Below are 19026 nucleotides of genomic sequence, written 5' to 3' on the forward strand. Positions count from 1 at the left end.
GTTTCAAGCTGGCAGAGGCCTTTTCAGAAAGAGTCCTAAGGAGGGGAGTGTCCCTTTATTGCCAAGACTCCTCTGTTCTTCCTCTGACAAGTGACTGGCCCTACTCCCAGCTGCCAACCTTGCCCATTCCCATTCTGGTGACTGGCGAGAAACCATCAGAGGGAGAGAAGGTGCATTTGAGTCACGAGCTCACAGCAGCTGTTGTCTTTTCCAAATCAGATCCTGCTCAGTTCTGAAATGGAAGGTTTAAAACAATTGGGAACATGGGCCATACCCTCCGCTCCCAAAACATGGGCACCTTGCGTTCTGGAGCGCGCACCCAGTGACCCCTGCCCTCGTGGAAAGCTGCCCTCTTCCTCCAGCGCTGAACTCTAGCCCTCGGCTCTGCCGCGAAGGGGAGGCACACCTTCTCTCATTGGCATGACCACTCGACTCTCTGGGATTCGGGCCCCTATTGACTATCATGATTTCTGCCTAAAGATCTGTGCCCTGAGTGACCTTGTGGCTGGCTACTTGCACATGAGTGTGGCTCATTTATGTGCTGCTGCTCCCTGGCCAGAAAATTTGGCAATGGCTTCATTTTTTCATGCTCGGTAAGTTGGGCGTCAGACTGACTACATCCTTTCCTTTATGGAGCACTACCTTTGAATTGTAAGAGGGCAACGGGTCTGCTTGTCCTCAGGTTGCTGTTACACGATGACTAAATCTGACCACCCCCTTTCTGCAGACAGGGCCAACTAATACGTCAGGGCCAAGCAAACTGATTTACCTTCAGGCAGTGAAATCCAACATCGACTTTCTTTTTGTTGAACAACATAGTGAAATATTTTTAAGGGGATGCTATGTAAAATATATCATTTTAATCCTAAAATCATTTTTAGGTATAAATATGTTATGTAATAGCAAGGAAGAGCTCAGCTTTAAAAATAAATCTTTCAACATGCAAATTGAGTTGTCAAATTCTCTTGCCTTTTAGTTAAAATAGTCACTGCTGCCATTTCTGGAACTCTGGCTCTGAATTTCTCATAGATCCTACTCTTTAACGTTTGGACAAAATAGTCATTTTGCCTCTATAGCCTCACTCCTCAGCCCTAGAATCAAAATGCAGTGCTGAAGATGAATTTGTTGATCCTTAAGTATTCAGGAATGTTACTGTTCTAGCCCAGAAGTTTATTAGTATTTAAAGCACTGCACTTGAAATATCTTTACACCCAGTGATCATTAAAGCATAATGAACTAAGTACCAGGGGACCCCTTAATGATACTGGTATTGACGAATAATATTTCCTATAAGAGCTGAAAGGTTCCTGCCCTTTGCTGACGCCAGCCATCGTGCAAACATAAGACAAATCCTTGTATGTGGAATTGGTCCCCTACAGACCTCAGTTAGGCCATCGGTATTAAATCATTTGAGGACTGGATGTGTGGCATATCCAAATTTTGATGATTGTTTTATGACAAGATGATGGGGGAAGTGTATAAACACAAGCTGATAATTTTGTTTTGCCTACTTCCATATACCCTAAGTATTCAGAACGCTATTTATCTCTGTCTTTGTCTCTCTCTCCCACACACACACAGGTCAGATGCAAAATGAAAATGAAGAAAGAGGTCATTTCAATACTTTTTATTTGAGTGTGAAACCATTCATATCTTGCACAACTGTACAGATAAAACTATTTCCATTTTAGCTGTAGACATGATTATCACACTGAGTGGTGTGATCAAAGATTTTATTTACAGAACAACTGCTAAAACATCCGATGTCATATTTCCATTTATTTCTTACCCATAGGGTAATAGGTCCACCATAATTGCTTGGTGCATTTTATAATACAGAAAGAAAACCTATGTTAATCTCTAACGAACCTCACAAATTGCTACAAATCTGACAGAAAAATGCCTACGAAAAAAATTTTCCAAAAGTACAATACATTTTTTATTTCCACACATACACAGTATAGTATAGGCTCAAAGGCACAGCTTTGAATTTTTTTCTATCAAAGTGTCGGAAATTATTATGGTCTTATGAAGGAACCATGAAAGTCATTTTCACACTTGGTGCTAGGTAAGTTAACGTTTGGTCCATCTGGTTTCAGAGAGTTAATAATACAGCAGAGCTGAGTGTGATACTCAATACCATAAATCCACATTCTCACAGAATTTAAAAAACCCCTCTCCTGCCTTTTGCTGACACTACCCATTGTGCAAACTTAGGACAAATACTTATATGTAGAAGAACCGGTCCCCTACAAACCTCAGTCAACTTAAGGCATACAGAACAGGCCTCTTCCTTCCCTCTAGACAGTGCTTACATTCCAAGACAATGCAGGTACTGTGAAAGACACGAGTGTAATAGCAGGGAATCTAGAGTTTTCCAGCCACCAGCATTTAGCCCTGATGCTCCAGGAAGCAGTGGTGGCGCCAGGAAGAAGGGATACGTAGAACATACCTGAGGGTGGTTCATCGGATGGTAAGATGACAGACAGATGGCAAGGTGAATGCTCTTGGTAAATTATGTGCCCATCCAAGAACACAAACCAGACTCTGTCTCTAGTATCCATCAAGACTAATGAGCTTTTTGTCAACAGGAAAATAAGTAGTTTACAGGGAGTGTTTGCCAACACAAAGCAAAGTCATGGAACGGAGGGAAAAGGCACAGATTGGCCTGCCCAAAATAGTGCTCTATAGAATCAGTCAAGTCTGGCTTGGCTACGGGAGCCTGATCTCACTGACTTTTAGTGAGTCCTGTTTCTGAACTAAAGTTTATCCATCCCACACTGAATCCCAGACTCACATTCATTAGGAAAATGGACACCTAGGAATAGTCCATGAGTTATGATGTATAGAGATAACGTCTTCTGGGGGTGGGTTGTTGGGTTTATTATTATTAATAATTATTATTAATATTAAATATGGATTCCTGCGATAGCAGTCATTTAGCCCATCCTGTGGAGGCCTCTCCGTTGATGTAAGCAAAGCCAGGAAAGTGTTGCATGTGCTCGTACTCAGAATTCCTGCGCGTGGTCAGGGGGGTGTACATGTCACTAGAGTTTCCATACCTCGTGGAATGCACAGACGGGCTGGTGTAGCACGTGTTGGCTGTGGGCACCTCTGGCCATCGGGGGGTGACGGGGGTAGGATGCAGTCTGGGAGTACTGCTCATCAAACAGGGTTCCATCCGGGAAGTAGGGCTATTGAAAGGGTACTTGTTGAGGGGAAAGAAATTCCACAAAGTTAAACTTAGCTTGCAAGTTGCATATACACAATACTGGTCATGTTCACAGAGTAAGTTAATTTCTTAAGATGCTCTTAATGAAAGTTGATAGGAATCTGTGAACTTCCAAAAGATTGAACCTTGGCCTAGGAAGTAACTAACAGGAGAAATGCAAAGGATTTCATATCCACGGTTGAACTGGTGTTCGCTCAAGTGCTAATACTGATTTTTGCTCTAAATCTGGAATATTTGGGCAAGTCAAATCCAAAAGAGGGAATAGCCCCACTATGAATACAGTGGTGTGAGAGTTATGTATGTGTGTAAGTAGCAGCTTGTCCAAACAGATATGGACGTATGGATGTATGGTTTTGAATTTTACCGTAAGTTCTGGAGATGGGATAGATCTCAGTCCATCAACGCAAGAGAACAATACTCCCAAGTACAACACAGTGACATTATTAAAAATAGCATTTTACAGTTGAATTCAATTATGAACTGCAGCCTGAGAGCAGGCTTTTGAAGAGGAAGCAAGCCAACAGCTTCAAAAGTTATTATTAGTGCCTATCATTTAGAGAACATCTCTCTTTTTGATTCACATTCACTGAAGTCCTGAAAGATGCACAAGTAGGAAATGGTGAATTGTTAGGCTTGGTGTGAATGTGGAGGAAACAGTTGAGATAAGCCAATTGAGAGGCGACAGGAGGGGTGCTTTTGTGTAGGACAGAAGAGGGAAAGAGTTCTAGAAAGAATTAGGAATAAGAGAAGTGCCTCTGAAGTGCTGCTTCTTCTACATTCTTCTCTGTTTCCAAGACAGCCATGCAAATAAGCCCCTCGGAGTACAGTCGGAGAGGAGGAAGGTGAGGGGAGCTGGGCTCCCACGGAGGGCTCCTAGTCTGCAGGCCGGCCCCCACACACGCAGACTTCCTTGCTGGGCTACGTAAGGTCCACCCCGACAAGGACGGGAGCCAGTCCACGAGGATGGCAAGGGCAGCGAGTAGGGGAGAAAGAGTATGTCTCGAGTCTTCTGCTCCCCATCTGTCTTCCCTGACAGTTGGAGAATGGAGCCCCGAGGGATTAGGTGGGAGGCTGCCTCCTGGGAGAGAGACAGACAGGCTGAAGCCTAGACAGCCGCGAGAAGGGATTCTGACAACAGTGGCTGCTCCCTGGAGTCGAGGGGGCCAAAGGGAACTATTCTGCTCCTGTGAGCGGGAGCCCGAGGGAAGCAGGGAAAGGCTGTTAGGCCCCAAGCATGCGGAGGGACAGTGACTGAGGTCGGGAGAGCCCCACCTTCGGGTAGTGAGGGTTCTCTTACACAGGACCGCGAGCCTAACATAGGGCCCGCAGCCACTCCACAGCCAAAGCGCAGGTAGGAAAGGGGGAGAAGTGTGGGTGGTGCCTGGGGGGGGGGCAGGCGGCTTGGGCTGTTACCAAGGAGACCGTGGACAGCGCAGCGAGGCTGTCATAGCCTCAAATCAGACAAGAATCGAGAATGGAGAATCGCTGAAGTACATCCATGTCCCCGTGAAGGGAGCCTACAGGACGCTGCTTGTACGGCAGCCTCAGTGGAGCCTCAGGCCTGAGAGCTCAACAGACCTGGCCCTGCCCAAGAGAACAAGACCCCAGGTATCAAACATGTAATGTTAAGAAATAGTATTATAAAACGGTCTTTATTTTCCTAAAGTTTGCTTCCCCCTCCTGATATTCCCTCGATTAAGCTCCCTGCACATGTGTCACCTCACCCCATGGTGCTCTCCCTGGCACAGGGGCCTCCTCTCCATCCTGTGGCATGCCAAGCTGGTTCCCCTCTCAGGGAATTTTGTCCTACCTGTTCCCTCTGCCTGAAACACTGGTTTCCCACCCCTACCCCCCAAGCTCCTTGCATGGCTGCCTTTTGTTGTTGTTGTTGTTATTCCTCAGATCTCAGCTCAAATGTCACCTCCTCAGAGACTTTTCTGGACATTCCATCTCAAGAAGCTAAATGCTCCAACCTCTGTCTCAGGTCAGGCGCTTACCATCTCACTTGTTAGCTGTTTCCCCTGACTTCTATTCTTAAGCTCCTGGCAGGGCTTTGTCATGCTCACTACCGTTCCACATCTGGAACGACGCCTGGCACCTCAGCAACTGTCCAGTGACCGAATACCAGGGTGTTACCACTAGAAAGAAGCTTAGGGATCATATAATCCAATCCCGTGGATGCACCTGAGAACGCTAGGCCCCTTGAGGTAAAGCATCGTGCCCACACAGTCCCCCTGCCGGCTGGCACAAAAACCCAGTGCTGGGGTAGCTCTTTCCCTTCACATCACTGTGGCACAAACTAGGCCTAACTTGTCACAGCTGAATCACACGAAAGAGGAAGACACACTGCTTTTGGAACACACCCCATTACACTTGAAGGTCTTCGTCTCTCTGGCTTTCAGCTCTCTCCTCCCCGGCACATCACGGGGCCTGACAGCTCTGACCAGGCCTCGTCTTGCTGCTTCTGACAGAACCTCCCTTGGCTTGGCCCGAGTAGGTAAAATGTCACACAGTATGGACTTGGAGCCTCTTTCCCATAGAACCCAAGAGAGTGTGGCTTTTGTGCCTAATCAAGGACCCTAGATGCAGCTGTGCCCAGGGGTTGTGTCACAGACTCAAAAGCGTAATTGCCTGGAAATGAGACTTGCTCAAAATATCTCTAATGGGACAATAAAATCCTGTTACCACAGAATCTAGCATGGAAAAATCTGTCCCGTTAGGTCAGCTAATTGCAAATGAGTCAGTGACTCGTTTTCCCCGTGGTGAAGAGACCATTGAAAGATGAGAGGCTGAAGTGCCCGCTGCCTCGGCCTGCTGATTAACGCCACCAATGAGGCTTCTATTTAGTCTGGTGGGAGCGGCTGAGGCCGGCCTGTGGCACCCGCCTCACCTTTCACACTTTACATCCGGTTTCATGCGGGGTCCTGAAGCATGCTGGGCACAAACCCTGGGGTCCAGAGAGTTCTGCCCAGAATAAAGGCACTTTTTGTTGAGGGCCCATAACAGGAAGTTGCCATCTGCTGGGTTAAGTCACACGCTGTGGCTACTACTGATGTTAAACTGGAGAGAAGTCACCAGTCCCTGCCTTTGAGAGAGGTGTGTGAGGGGTGCTCATGGGCACATACGCATGCGTGTGCACATGCATCAGGAGTCAAAGTTTCTGTCAGATGGCCATCTCAGCTGTGATTGACTACAGGCCTCTTTGGAATCATATTAGGAAGTTCTATTTTGAGAAACAACTCCCCATCCCACGGCTGACTCTCCTGCACATGAAGAGGGAAGAATGAGCCCTTTATCCCTGACCCTCACCAAGTGGGCTACTCCCAGAGCAAGGGGTGAGAGGTGGCCCAGTCAGGAGCACAAACTGTTTTCCTATGAAAGGCGGCTCTCACACTGCCCCAAAGTCCTACCAGTGGGTCTGCCCCCAGGCAGGCTTCTTCGTACTCTCTTCTGGAAGAGGATGTAGCTCCCCTAAAATCTTTGCCTGACAATCCACATCCGCTGAGCTTTTAGGGTCTGGATTAAGTGAGTTAATACACATGAAACACTTAGAACTCCCACATAGTAAGTTTTCAAAATGTGTTAGCTCTTATTAATATTCTTCACATCATAAGATCATGGTGCAATAATGATAGGAAGAGCCTGAGTGACTAACCATCTGGTCCTACCTCTCATTTCACAGATGAGAGAATTGAGGTCAAAAGAGGGGAAACGATCTGCTTGAAGTCACAGAGCAACTTAGTATCAGACTGAGGAGCCATTCATTCATTCATTCATTCATTTCATTGACAAGTATTTAAGTGAGTACCCACTAAAACCCACATCTATTCTGGGTCCTGGGGATATAATGGTCAGGAAAAAAAGACCAGGTATCCCGGTCTCTCTAAAGCTAGTATAGCAAGAGAAACAGATATTCTTTAATTGTGCAAAATATAATATTTGTGGTGTTACAAAAGATAATATACACAAATAGTGTTACCCATGAGCCAGGCCCTGTTCTAAACTTTATCAACTCACTAAACCCTCACAGACCTAAGAAATATGTACTATAATTCTCCCCATTTTTCAGATAAGGCACAGAGCTAATTAGAGACAGAGCTGAGATTTGAACCCTGGAAGCCTGGCCCTACACTCACAGGGCTTACGCCACTATGGTTTTGATTTTGGCTCAGGTTGCTATCCCCAAATCTAACACCCTAAGAAAATTGGCGCTGGGCTGGGCTGGGCTGGGCCACTAGAGATTCTGTAGTCATGTGACTGGCTGGCCAGGCCGGACCTTTGCCATACAGATGAGGCATAAAGAACAGCTTTCTAGTCTATTCTAAGTGAATGTCTAGCCATACAGCTTCTAGTTGATCAAATGGCTTTTGAGCTCAGGGGCCTGGTGCACCTTCATGGTTGCTCACGGGTAAAAGTTCCCCAAACATGTGTTGAATGAGGCCCAGAAATATTTTGTAGCCATGCATTTGGTCTGGCTTCTTTCCCCTATTTGGTCAGGCATAAGAATGAGGTACGGGGGAAGAGGCAGCTAAGACTACCTCTTGTTCACTTAGTTTGGTGTGAACAAGTGTAGCATAGATGCAAGAAGTGTTTTTCTGAAGTAATTCCAACCTTACAGTATGAAACCTCCTTCATCTGGACTCACTAATTCAGAAATTATGAGAATTCAAGCAGGACTGGAGGTTTACCTTTATTACCCAAGAGGTAGGCATATGTCATGTAAATAACCAGGAGAGATCAGAGCACAGACACACACCCTATTGCAAAAACCAAATAAGTTCACATTATTTTGAGCATATAAATGCTGGGATGCAGGTGATGGCTGCACTTCATGGATACGCTGTATCAGTCTGTAAGATGGGCATTTATTTGCAAAAGTTATTTATATTCAGTTACTATTGTGCTGATGACCAAATGCATTCCTTAACCATATTCTAGAATTGTGGTTTCTCTCCAATTCAGAATTATCTTGTCCCCGCTGAGCCTGATATAATGAAGTGCGATATTAAGTGCTCAGGATTGGAACAGCTTGAGCTCTGCTCTGGAAAGCTAAAACTAATCAGCCCTGCAGTGGGTTTCCCCCCTCTATGCTCACTGTTGAACCCATGTACTGTGAGAGCAAAGAAAGAGTGAGTCTAGGCGTGTGATTCTTCTGTCACTTGACACTGACAGAGAACAGTTGCAGTAACTTCTTGAATTTGCACCTACCCTCCAAATGGCCTGGGCTCTGGGTTCAGAGCTGGGGCATTTACATCTGAGTCTGCTTTGCTACCTTACTGGAAGCATAGGATGTGCAAATTACCTTATGAGGTGGTCTCCTCATCATTAATTAGAAACTGGAGAAAATGCCTTCCTTCCCCAGGTTGCCATGAGAATTAAGTGAGTCATGTATTTGCAAAGTGCCCCAAACAGGGCTTGATCCATAAATGTTAATGACAAACAAAAGAAAGAATTCTTTGTGTTCAGACTCTACCTTCTCCAGTAGCACCGATCACCCCATCTGCTCTACCCCATCTGCTGGGGTAGAGAGGTGATATAATTAACTTCTCACCCCACTTCACAGACAGAGGCGAAGGCATTGCCCTCCAAGCACAGAACAGGAGTGTGTGGTCAGAGGTTGTCAGAGGGTCGCAGGGCACGGTGCCGAACAGGCTGACTGATCCTATCACCTCTTGAATCGTAGGGATTCAAAAGACTCCCATGGGCTTTCAATTAGTCCTTGGCCCTTCGAATAAGAAGCTGCTATGAAATGATAGTGCTCCATTCGGGGGCTTCTGTGGCTTCCTGAGCGGAGGCTGCAGACCTATCTTTGATCACCACAGGGGCCTTTATGAGACCCTGGTTTCTTTTTATGGCAATGGCTTTAAAAATATCATCCCAGAAACGAAGGAGGGGAAGAAAGAGGGAACACAGTGATGGGTGCCGTGGCTGGGGACTGTAGCCTCTGATCCACCATTGCTGCTTCAGTGACTCTCCTACTGGAGCAGGCACACTTCTGTCCCCTTCTCCACCGTGTGATGAGGGGCTGGAGCAGGCCTGGCACACCACAGACCCCAAGATCATGTGAGGAGGGAATGGGTGAGTGAGTGAGTGAGTGAGCGAATGCATGAGCTGCTTAGACTGCTGTTAAGTGCGGACCAGGCTCTGACAGCAGCTCTGAGTCATTTTGCGGATCACAGTCATTTTCTGAGCAGCACAGACTCTGCTCCTGAGGGAAGCAATACCTAAGGAGCTGGCTTGTCTGCATGACGCAGTTGGAGGCCTATAATGAGTGCCCCGGGTGATGGTTTAGTGGAATCAACTTCTTACCTTGTTTGGGGACTGCACCTGGGCTCCCCTTGGTACTGAGGATGGAAATCAAAACAGAGGCCTGTTTGCCCCGTGCGCCTGTGTATTATGGATACGCTCTCCTCAGAGCCTCCCCTCGGGGGCCAGTCCGCGGGCTGGCAGCTGATGCAACCACAGCCTCCACCCTCCTCAATCCTGCCATCTCTGTTCTAGATTCCCACAAGCGCTTTGCAAGCAGAGCTCTCTGCCTGTACTGGGCCCCTTCCAGCCTATGCTGGGAGCCCCCCTCAAGCAGCGGTCCCACCTTGCCTCCCGGGCTCCCAGCCCCACCCGCAGTGGAGGGTCCTCTGCACTCCTGTTGTGGGTGCTGCCTCACTTCCTGTCTCATAGGGTCCAGAAACTTTTAGTGACTGCCGACGTAGGAGAGGTGGCAGAGGGCCACGTGTAGGAGCTTGGACACACGGGGTCACACTGCCTGGTTCAAATCCTCGGGCAAGCTCCTCTCACTTCTTTTCTGCAAAGATTACCCTAACGATGTGTAAATTGCTCAGCACAGTGTCTGGCATATGACAAGGTAGATGTTGCTTTTCATAGGTGCCATGGCCTGTGACTCAGGGATACTAGATTTAATTTTTTGTCCTCGGGGAGCTCTGGGGTCTCCTGTAGGAGTCAGAGAAGTCAGTGATGATACTGGGGTGTGCGGAGGGTTCCTGACAGAGGCGCCATGTGATTCTAGAACAGTGGTACCTCATAAGGTGCTGGAGGAAAGAAGGGTAGGTGTCAGGAGGTGCCACAGAGACAGTGAGGTGCTGGTCCTGAACAAGCAGGAGGCTGGGAGGAAAGAAAGTCCCAGCCTGGGAAGAGAGTATCTGGGAGCTGCACGGGGGTAGACATGGCTGGAGCAAATGGGGTGGGGGTGGGGCTGGTGGGCCACAGAGGCAGGCAGAAGCCAGATGGTAGCAAGTCAAAAGAGACATGCCAAGGAAATGAACTTGACTTTGAACACGATGACATGAAAAGGAGAGTGTTAATGGCCAGTCGGATTTTTTCCAAAAGGCTCCTCCAGCTACCGTGTAGAGGATGGACCAGAAAGGGGCAAGATCAGTGACACAGAGACTGATGGGAAGGATTTTTGTCACCGTCTAGCTTAGACCTGAGCTGAGGCAAGGACAGTGGGGGTACAGAGCCGTTGAGGATGTAGAATTGAATAGAACTGGTGACCAACTGCCTTTGAGGCCAGAGCCACAGGAAGTGTCTGAGACAAGCAGAGGGCCTGACACTGGCATTCTAGGTGCAACCACAAGTTCATTCGCCACAGGCCACAGAGGGTTGACTTGGTCTGTTAGACAAGGGAAGAGCCAAAGGAAATGTGTGGCTTGAGAACAATCTGATAAAGGGTCCATTTCAGGAAGATTCTTCAGGTGAGGTTGTGTGTATGTACCAGACTGGAAAGGAACAGATGTGAGACCCAGAGACCAGTTAGAATGATACCCAGGTAACCATCCTGACCGGACTCGATGAGGGCTGGCCCCCAGAGGATGGGAGACCAAAGATCCCGTGTGGGGGTGGCTGCCTGAGAAAGGGCAGCAGACATCATGGCTGACTGGATTCTGGGATTAGAGAGGTCGGAGAGGGCAGGACCAAAGACAACTGGTGTGCACCCACGTGTGCGAGACGGAGTGGAGCATGAACACTATGAACGCTGGCCGAGCACCCGCCTCAGTGGGTGGCCACCGAAGGGTGAGAAGTGACCCTGAGGAAAGCACCATCCTCTCTTTGGTGACAGACACACACGGTATACAGAAAGTACTTAGCTGTCTTAAATTGACTAGACCTACCACCAAGCATCCTGAGGCCTGGGTGAGGACGCAGGGCCACAACTCACCTGTGCAGAGCTCCTGTGGTAAGGGGAGTAGTGCAGCGGCCCAGAGATGGCTGTGTCATGGGGGAGGGCCGGGTACTGGCTCTGCATGGGGGGCGGGTGCTGGCCGCCGTAGCTCCCGTAGTTATAGCTTCCCGTGTACCTGCAACGCAGTGGGCATGCTGAACATTGTGCCGGGGCCGGCACAGCGAATCACTGTGACACCTTTAAAAATCAACCTCATCTTCCCCCCCCTTGCATTCTTTTTTCATCTTTTCCATTTTTTCTCCTCCTTTTTTTGGTTCTTACCATTCCCACCCCATTGTGGTGAGTTCAGACTCCTGGGCTGACTCCTTCTCTCCTCAGCACACCTCCCTTAGCACCCAGAGCATGCTCAGGGAATGGGAGCCGGCCCTGAGCAAAACATAATTAGTGATGGAAACCTCTCCTCCTGTCCTGTTGAAAAGCCCCACAGTGTAGCCTATAGTCAAATAGGAAAGAAAGAAGAAACTACTTTGGGATTTATGTTTTGTATCATTCAGGCTTCTGCTTGCCCGTAGGGGGCAGGATGTTGTGTATAGTTGGGAGCTGTCTCCAGTGGGGAAACACCGTGGGCCATCAACCCGGTGTCAGAGATCCCAGTGCTGAGCCTGGCTCCACCCCTTTCTAGCTGGGGGACCCTGGGGTCCTCGCAGCCTGTTCATCACATCTGTAAAAACGCTAGCCCTGGTTATTCTGGGGGTCAGACAGGTGAAGACACTCTTTAAAATAGAAGGTCCTGGGAAATACAGGTCTGTTCACTGTTGTTCTAATAACATCTTTACAGCAAAAACACTGACGTAAGGCCACGTGGGTGTCTGTTCTGCCATTGTTCTGGAATCAAAAGGCTTCCTGAAGCAATTCTCAAAGTCTGTTCTAAATGTGTGGAAAGATGCTCGGAGAGGTCCCCTGAGCAAAGAAAGGCTGCCCTCCCACTGGTCAGGGACCTGAGCCTGCGGACAGAACGTGGGGCTGGCCCCCGGCAGCGCTATGCTGGGCACCATGTGGGGGCACTTAAGGGGGCGTCCTCTGCATCTCCCACGTGGCTCTGCTGGCACCGTCTCACAGGACCTGCCTGGCAGAGTCTTGCCTTCGTGAGAAGAAGGGCCTTTTTTAGCATCATAAGTGATTTCCAAACGACTGGATGTGAGACATGATAAGATTAGTGTCTTTTGATTAAGACACTGCCTGATGGCAAGAAGCTATGATTCAGGTAACACTTTTTAATGGATTTGTAATTCATTCATCACAGCAACGGCACTACAGAGATTTGGGGAAGGATGGGGCAAGATCAATATTTTGTTTCTTCGGGCACAAAGCACCATTGGAACGCACAGGGGTTCCTGGTACCCCATTAACAGCTGCTGCTGTCCAGGGGGCCTCAACCCTCTAAGTCCTCCTCTAATCCAATCACAGAAGCCCCCGCCGCTGTGAGGCTCTACCACCTGGGGTAACTGTCGGGAGGGGGCCTTCTGCTGAGGCTCTACAGCGAAGAGAGAGAAGAACAGGTTCTGGAGTCAAGACAGGTGGTCAGTCTGGGCCCTGTGTCTACCGGCTGTGTGACCCTGCAGGACTGAACTTGAGCCGCTATCTCGATTTCCTCATCTGGGAAATGGGCTCCACGAGACACAGTTATAGGTGGGGCCGCCCTGAGCACGCTACGCAAGCCCCATGAAGGACAGATTCTTCCTGCCCTTGGAGAAAACAACTGCTAAACGAAGCCAAATTTAAAAGTCCGGCGGCATCCCAGGAAGTTACCTACCCGTGCTCCTCTCTGTGCGGATAAACTGGTATCCTGTGTGTCACGGAGGAAGAAGGCACATGAGTACTCCTCATACAGGGCAGCTGTTGGGAGTTCTCAGCTGGGGACCCTGCTGCCGTTGTCACTGTATAGGTCAGAGACCATGTGTAGGACTGCATTGCTCCTGCAGAGATAAGATGCAAAAGTCACACACTCCGTTCTTCCATGCCCTACTCTTGAGTGGCCTCCCATACTCTTTAGGCTGAAAGTCAAAATCTTTACAAAGCATGTGTCTCTGTCCTGGCTGACCTCATGAGAAGCAACCCCTACCTGTTGCCTCTGTTCTCTCTGCTCCAGCCACAATATTTTTCTTTCATTTTTCCCAGAGGACCATGATTCCTAGTACCACAGAGCCTTTGCATGTGCTCTTTCTGCTGCCTAAAACTTTATTCTTCCTTAGAACCCACTCATTCCTTATATCTCAATACAGAGAAGCTGTCTCCTAATCCCAAACTAAGTCAGATTCCCTACTGAACTGAAGTTCTTTGTGGTGCCACCACAATTTGTCATCTTACACTCACACTCATGAATGTGATTTACTTAATGCCCATGCCCCTCTAGACTAGAAGCTCCATGAGGAGAGGGGCCTTGTCTGTTCTGCCCACTATTGGATCCCTGGTGCTTGGCACAGAGCCTGGTGGCCAAAAAATTTCCAATAGAAGAAAAGAGAAAGGAAGAGAGAGAAAGAGGGAGGGCAGGAGGGAGGACAAAAGAAAGCTCAGAGAGGCAGAGCCAAGTAACTTCTCAACACTCAACAAAACAGGTGTCAGGGAGCCAGCAAACTGCTTTAAGCAGCCCTAAGTAGATTACTGGGCTCTGCCTGCCTAGGTCTTTTTGAAGATTATTAGACAGTGACCTTAACGGTGACCTATGCCATACATATTACTAATTCCATTAATTTACTTTTTAATTGGATACCTTGAAAGTATTAGGGATTGGGAAAAGAAGCTGACAAAATTTAAAACTCTCAAGATGCTTAAGAATTTTGTGAGATGCTTAGAATACAAAAATGGTAATTTAAGAAATCCCTAAGTGATATACTCTTCGATTTCTGATAAATTTTAGAATGTTGATCTAGTGGAAGCAATTAAACCTTAAAGTTTTAGGAGGTCGAGGGACGAGGATTGAATGCCCCCTTGCAGGCACAGGGAAAATTGAAGAACTGATTATGGGAGGCCATTTTTAAGGTGAACTAAAACCTGGTGCTCCAATTCTGTGTCTCTGCAGCAGATCTCTTCTATCTGAGCATTCCTGGGTGAAGCTGAAGGAACGATTTTCATGAAAAAATGCAATCTATTCCATTCTAATGACTTTGCAAATAGCCTAGGAGTAGCTGCCCTGACATGGAGCAGGTGAAAGAGAGAGTAGATGGCCCAGCTCTGTGCCAATTACACAACAGATTCAGCGAAGGAAATTCTGGAAAGCATGTGAAAATGGAATCCTACTTTGAACAGAGTTGTTTACTATGAAAAGAACTCTGTATTGAACTCTTTTGTAAATTGGAGAATCTTTTGGAATGCAAATAACGCCCTTTCTAAACGGAGGGACAGAAGTTTATTCCAAGAGCATGAAAGAGACACCATTTATTGAGCATCTAATGTATCCAGGCATTGTGCCCAGTGCTTTACAGAGACCCTTAAAATAAATATTATCCCCACCTCACAGATGAGGAAACGGAAGGTTACATCTGAAAGAACGTAAGGGAGTGCACAGGAATACAGAAGATTCAAGAAGATGATATAAATGTGGGAGTGAACAAAGAAATTAAAAGTGGAGCAAAATGTGCAACCAGGAATGAGGCTAAACATGCACACTCTAGCTCTTCCTCGGGGTGGGCCTTAAATTTGCCTCAGAGGTTTTCCAAGAAACAATGCCACAGGGAAAACTCACAAGTCAGGAACCATAAGGTAGTAAACAAATTGCTCAGGAATCATCTGTCCTTGGAATTAAGATCAAACAGGGGTTTCTTTTAGATACTCCCATAAAAGGCAACTGGGAACCGCTCAACAGTGTCCCCAAGATCACCCTTACAAGGGGCTCCAGGTTAGGTTCTCGGGACTATTCCTTAGGTCCACCCTTCAAGCTAGTGGCGTCACACTGAAGTTCAGTCCAGGGAAACACAGTGTTAATTTGCCCGAGGTCCCCGTGAGTGGGACCGGGGGGCTCTGAACCCCAGTCTGCCACATGTTTTCCATTTTCTCTACCATACTGCCTCTATACTCCAGGTCCAAGTCCTGCTGTGTACTGGCCGGAAGTCCTTGGGCAAGCCTCTTAGACTTTCTTTCATCATCTGTGAGACAGGCCTTATAATATCTGTCTTGCAGAACTGTTGTGAGAGTTAAGTGACAAGAGCTTGGCACGTGGGAGGCTCTTGATGATATTCACGCGCTCTTCCCTATGAATTCAGGGATTTTGTATCAGACTCTCTTAAAGCAGAAATTTCTGTATGTTCCATTTCAGATGCCAGGGAAAAAAGACAAGTTTCCTGGGTCTCTCTTAAAGCAGAAATTTCTGTATGTTCCATTTCAGATGCCAGGGAAAAAAGACAAGTTTCCTGGGTCAGATTCTGTCATGGGGGATGAAATTTGCATAGCAACAGAAATTTAGCTAATTACGGCGAACTCCTAAGCATGTTTTTCCATAAAGTCACAGGCATGCTTATTCACTAGTATGGCTAAAAGTACCCTTTCCTGGTTTGCACATGTACATCATATACAAAGAAATAATGACTCTAGCAGGCTGTTAGGCATCATTTATAGTAACTGCAAGAAGACTGGAAAGACAAAATTCCAACATGATCATGCCCCAGATGATTGGATTATGCATGACTGCCCACCTCTATATTTTGCACTCCATATGAAATTATATTACAGTTAAAACTTTTAAAAGTATCTTTTTTTATTATTATTATTAAATAGTTTATCTCTAGGTGGTGGGACTGAGGAAGGCTTTAAATATTTCTTCTGGGCAGCCCGGGTGGCTCAGTGGTTTAGCCTAGGGCGTGATCCTGGAGACCTGGGATCGAGTCCCATGTCGGGCTCCCTGCATGGAGCCTGCTTCTCCTTCTGCTGTGTCTGTGCCTCTCTCTCTTTCTCTGTGTCTCTCATGAATAAATAAATAAAACCTTAAAAAAAAACATTTCTTCTTGCTTATCTGTATTTTTCTATAATGAATGTGTATTGTCTCCATGAAAAGAAAAACATTATTAAAATATATTAAACAAATTTTACAATTGGAGATGGACTTGGAGCAGGGTGGGAAGTAAGGGAGACCGATGAATGAGGCACAGCAAGCAAGTAATTAACCCTTCAAGCCCCTGGGACCTCAGGAGAGTGCAGTGAGGTCAGTGGGTATTTAAACGGAGGCAGCCAAGGAAGCCAAATGATCTCTCTTTTTCCCCAAGCAGTAGGAAGACATAGTGATAATAACCAACACCTGAGAGAATGCAGTAGAAGTTACTTTTGTATGCGCTCCTGGAGCACAGCAACTGCTCATTCATCTCTGTATCCCCAACAGAGAGTCTGCCAAATAGTAGGTGTTCAGTAAATTTTTGTTTCCTTGAAATTGTTGTTGAAGGAGTAAATGCTGTTAGAAGTAGACGTTATCAAACAAAAAGCTAGTGGAACTCTTGGAAAAAATGGGCTCCTGTGGTCTGGGAAACAAAACGCCTAAATGGCCATGTGCCAGCAATCCAACAGACCCACTCAGGCAGGCTTAAGCAGATTAACACCTACTGGCTTGGGTGAGAAACCCTCTTTGCCTGGGGACCAGCAAAGAACACCCCTTACATTCCCTTTCCTATCAGGGGGACCTCCAGTGAGAATTGCTGCTGCTTTTTTTTTAAGTGAACTAATAAAAGAAAATGTGTGCAGTTAACAGATTGTGCCTAATTTTTAAGACTGCTCTAATGCTTACTTATTGGTAAAACAGTAACAAACCTTCCGCTGGTGCCTCATTCCTACATCTTTCTTTTACTCTCCCCTTCCCGTATGCCCACCCTCACTTAAAAGTCTGAGGATCCTGGAGAAAGCCCCCTGAGCTTTGAGAATTCTATGAAGATCCCCAAACATCTGAGAATCCTCTAAAGATAAATGTTGTCCATGTTCTAGTATTAAAACTGCAGGAGAGGAAGAGTTTCTTTCCTTCTCATCCCCAACAAAAGGTTTTTCTTCCCTGAGTTGTTATTGTTATTGTTTTTCCTGGAAGGGATTTTAAACACAGGGTAGGAAGGGTGCTTAGAACATAGCAGGTGGTCAGGAATGACTTGTTGAGTAAATGAAGGAATGGATGAGTAATCACACAACATAAACCAGACCTCCTGCTATGTATACACTAACTCACTGAATCTTCACGGTAACCTTTTGAAGTAGGCAGTATTGCCTCCTTTTTTCAGGTGAGAAAATTGAGGCCCAAGACTTGCTCAGATGAGTGGCAGAGTTGGGATTTGAACCCAGATCCCACCCAACGCCAAAGCCTTTCCACAACAACAGCTGCTTTTTACACTAGGATGTGCATTTGAATCCCTGGAGATCTTGTTAAAATGCAGATTCTGATTCAGTAGGTTGGGAGTTGAACCAGCAATTCTGCCTCTAAATGATGATAATGCTCTTGGTCCGTGGACCACAGTTTGAGTACCAAGGCTCTCTAACCCATTGCCTCCTATTACACAAGCTGCCTGTTGAGAGCCATTAAACGTCAGAAGTTGTGAGGTTCTGGCACAGACTTGTGAAATTCAGGCTACTTTCCAGGCTACCTGGCCATACCCTACCTTCAGATCTTGAACGTAACTGTTTGAACCTTTTCCCCTGCTAGGATTCTATGAACCATCGCGAATGGTGCTCAGATCTTGATCTAACCTAAGCCTTTTGTTGGTACTTTCCTGAGAAATAAGATCCTTTAAGTATGTCTAGATTCTAGAGCTTCCTATACAGTAGCCACTAGCCACAGATGGCTATCTAAATTTGAGTGAATTAAAACAAAATACAACAAAAAAATTCAGTTCTTTAACTGCACTAGCCACATTTCAAGTGTTCAATAGCCCCAATGTGGTTGGATCTACTGTTTGGGCATTTTCAATTAAGAAAAAAAAAGTTGCCATCACCACAGAAAATTCTATTTGAACAGTGTTCCTTTAGAGTATTTGCTACTAAACAAACATTTCATGTAGCCTTCAAGACTGAGACAGGAAAAGGCTGCACATGTATATTTATCCCACTGGCTATCCATGGCTCTGTCCCCCATTGGCTACCGTCAACCCTCAAGGGAATAATGCTTAATTAAGGAGAATACTCACTGAAGTTGAAAACCACATCTGTTTGGGTGACTCTATCAGTAGCTCCCTGACTGAAATCTGACAAAACTGACGGGAAGCAGCAAATGGCTCCATTCCCAGAGAGAGATGCTAATTCGAAATCTGGCCCTGCCTACCTCCGCACCCATCCCCTGCTGCTACTTTCCCCTTACTTATATACATTAGTCCTCACTACACTAGGCTCTTCTCTGCCTCAAGCCTGTGCACATGCTGCTCCCCATGACCTAGAATGTTCTCTTCCTCTCCCCAAGCTTTATGTGATATTCCAGGTCTTGGGATACATGCTGCCTCCTCGGAGAGGCCTTCCCTGATCATTTCCTAGCACACTATTCTCATTATGACCATTTGAAATGGTTTATTGGGGGATCCCTGGGTGGCGCAGCGGTTTGGCGCCTGCCTTTGGCCCAGGGCGTGATCCTGGAGACCCGGGATCGAATCCCACATCAGGCTCCCGGTGCATGGAGCCTGCTTCTCCCTCCGCCTGTGTCTCTGCC

The 19026-nt window shown here is 46.9% G+C and overlaps 1 protein-coding gene across 2 annotated transcripts in view; it reads right to left on the bottom strand.

The window, feature by feature from the left end:
- Positions 1-2875: 2875 nt before the first annotated feature.
- The window catches only part of RFX4 (regulatory factor X4), a 161201-nt gene continuing 145050 nt past the window's right edge, over positions 2876-19026 (bottom strand). For both annotated transcript variants that reach the window (XM_041756312.1, XM_041756311.1), the window contains 3 exons: positions 13183-13345; positions 11406-11544; positions 2876-3208 (listed from right to left, as the gene is read on the bottom strand). In XM_041756312.1, coding sequence (XP_041612246.1) covers positions 2936-3208; positions 11406-11544; positions 13183-13345 — 575 coding nt within the window. In that variant the 3' untranslated portion in view covers positions 2876-2935. The remainder of the gene's footprint in view (positions 3209-11405; positions 11545-13182; positions 13346-19026) is intronic.

This window comes from Vulpes lagopus, chromosome 5 (genome assembly GCF_018345385.1).
Source record: "Vulpes lagopus strain Blue_001 chromosome 5, ASM1834538v1, whole genome shotgun sequence".
NCBI lineage: Eukaryota > Metazoa > Chordata > Mammalia > Carnivora > Canidae > Vulpes > Vulpes lagopus.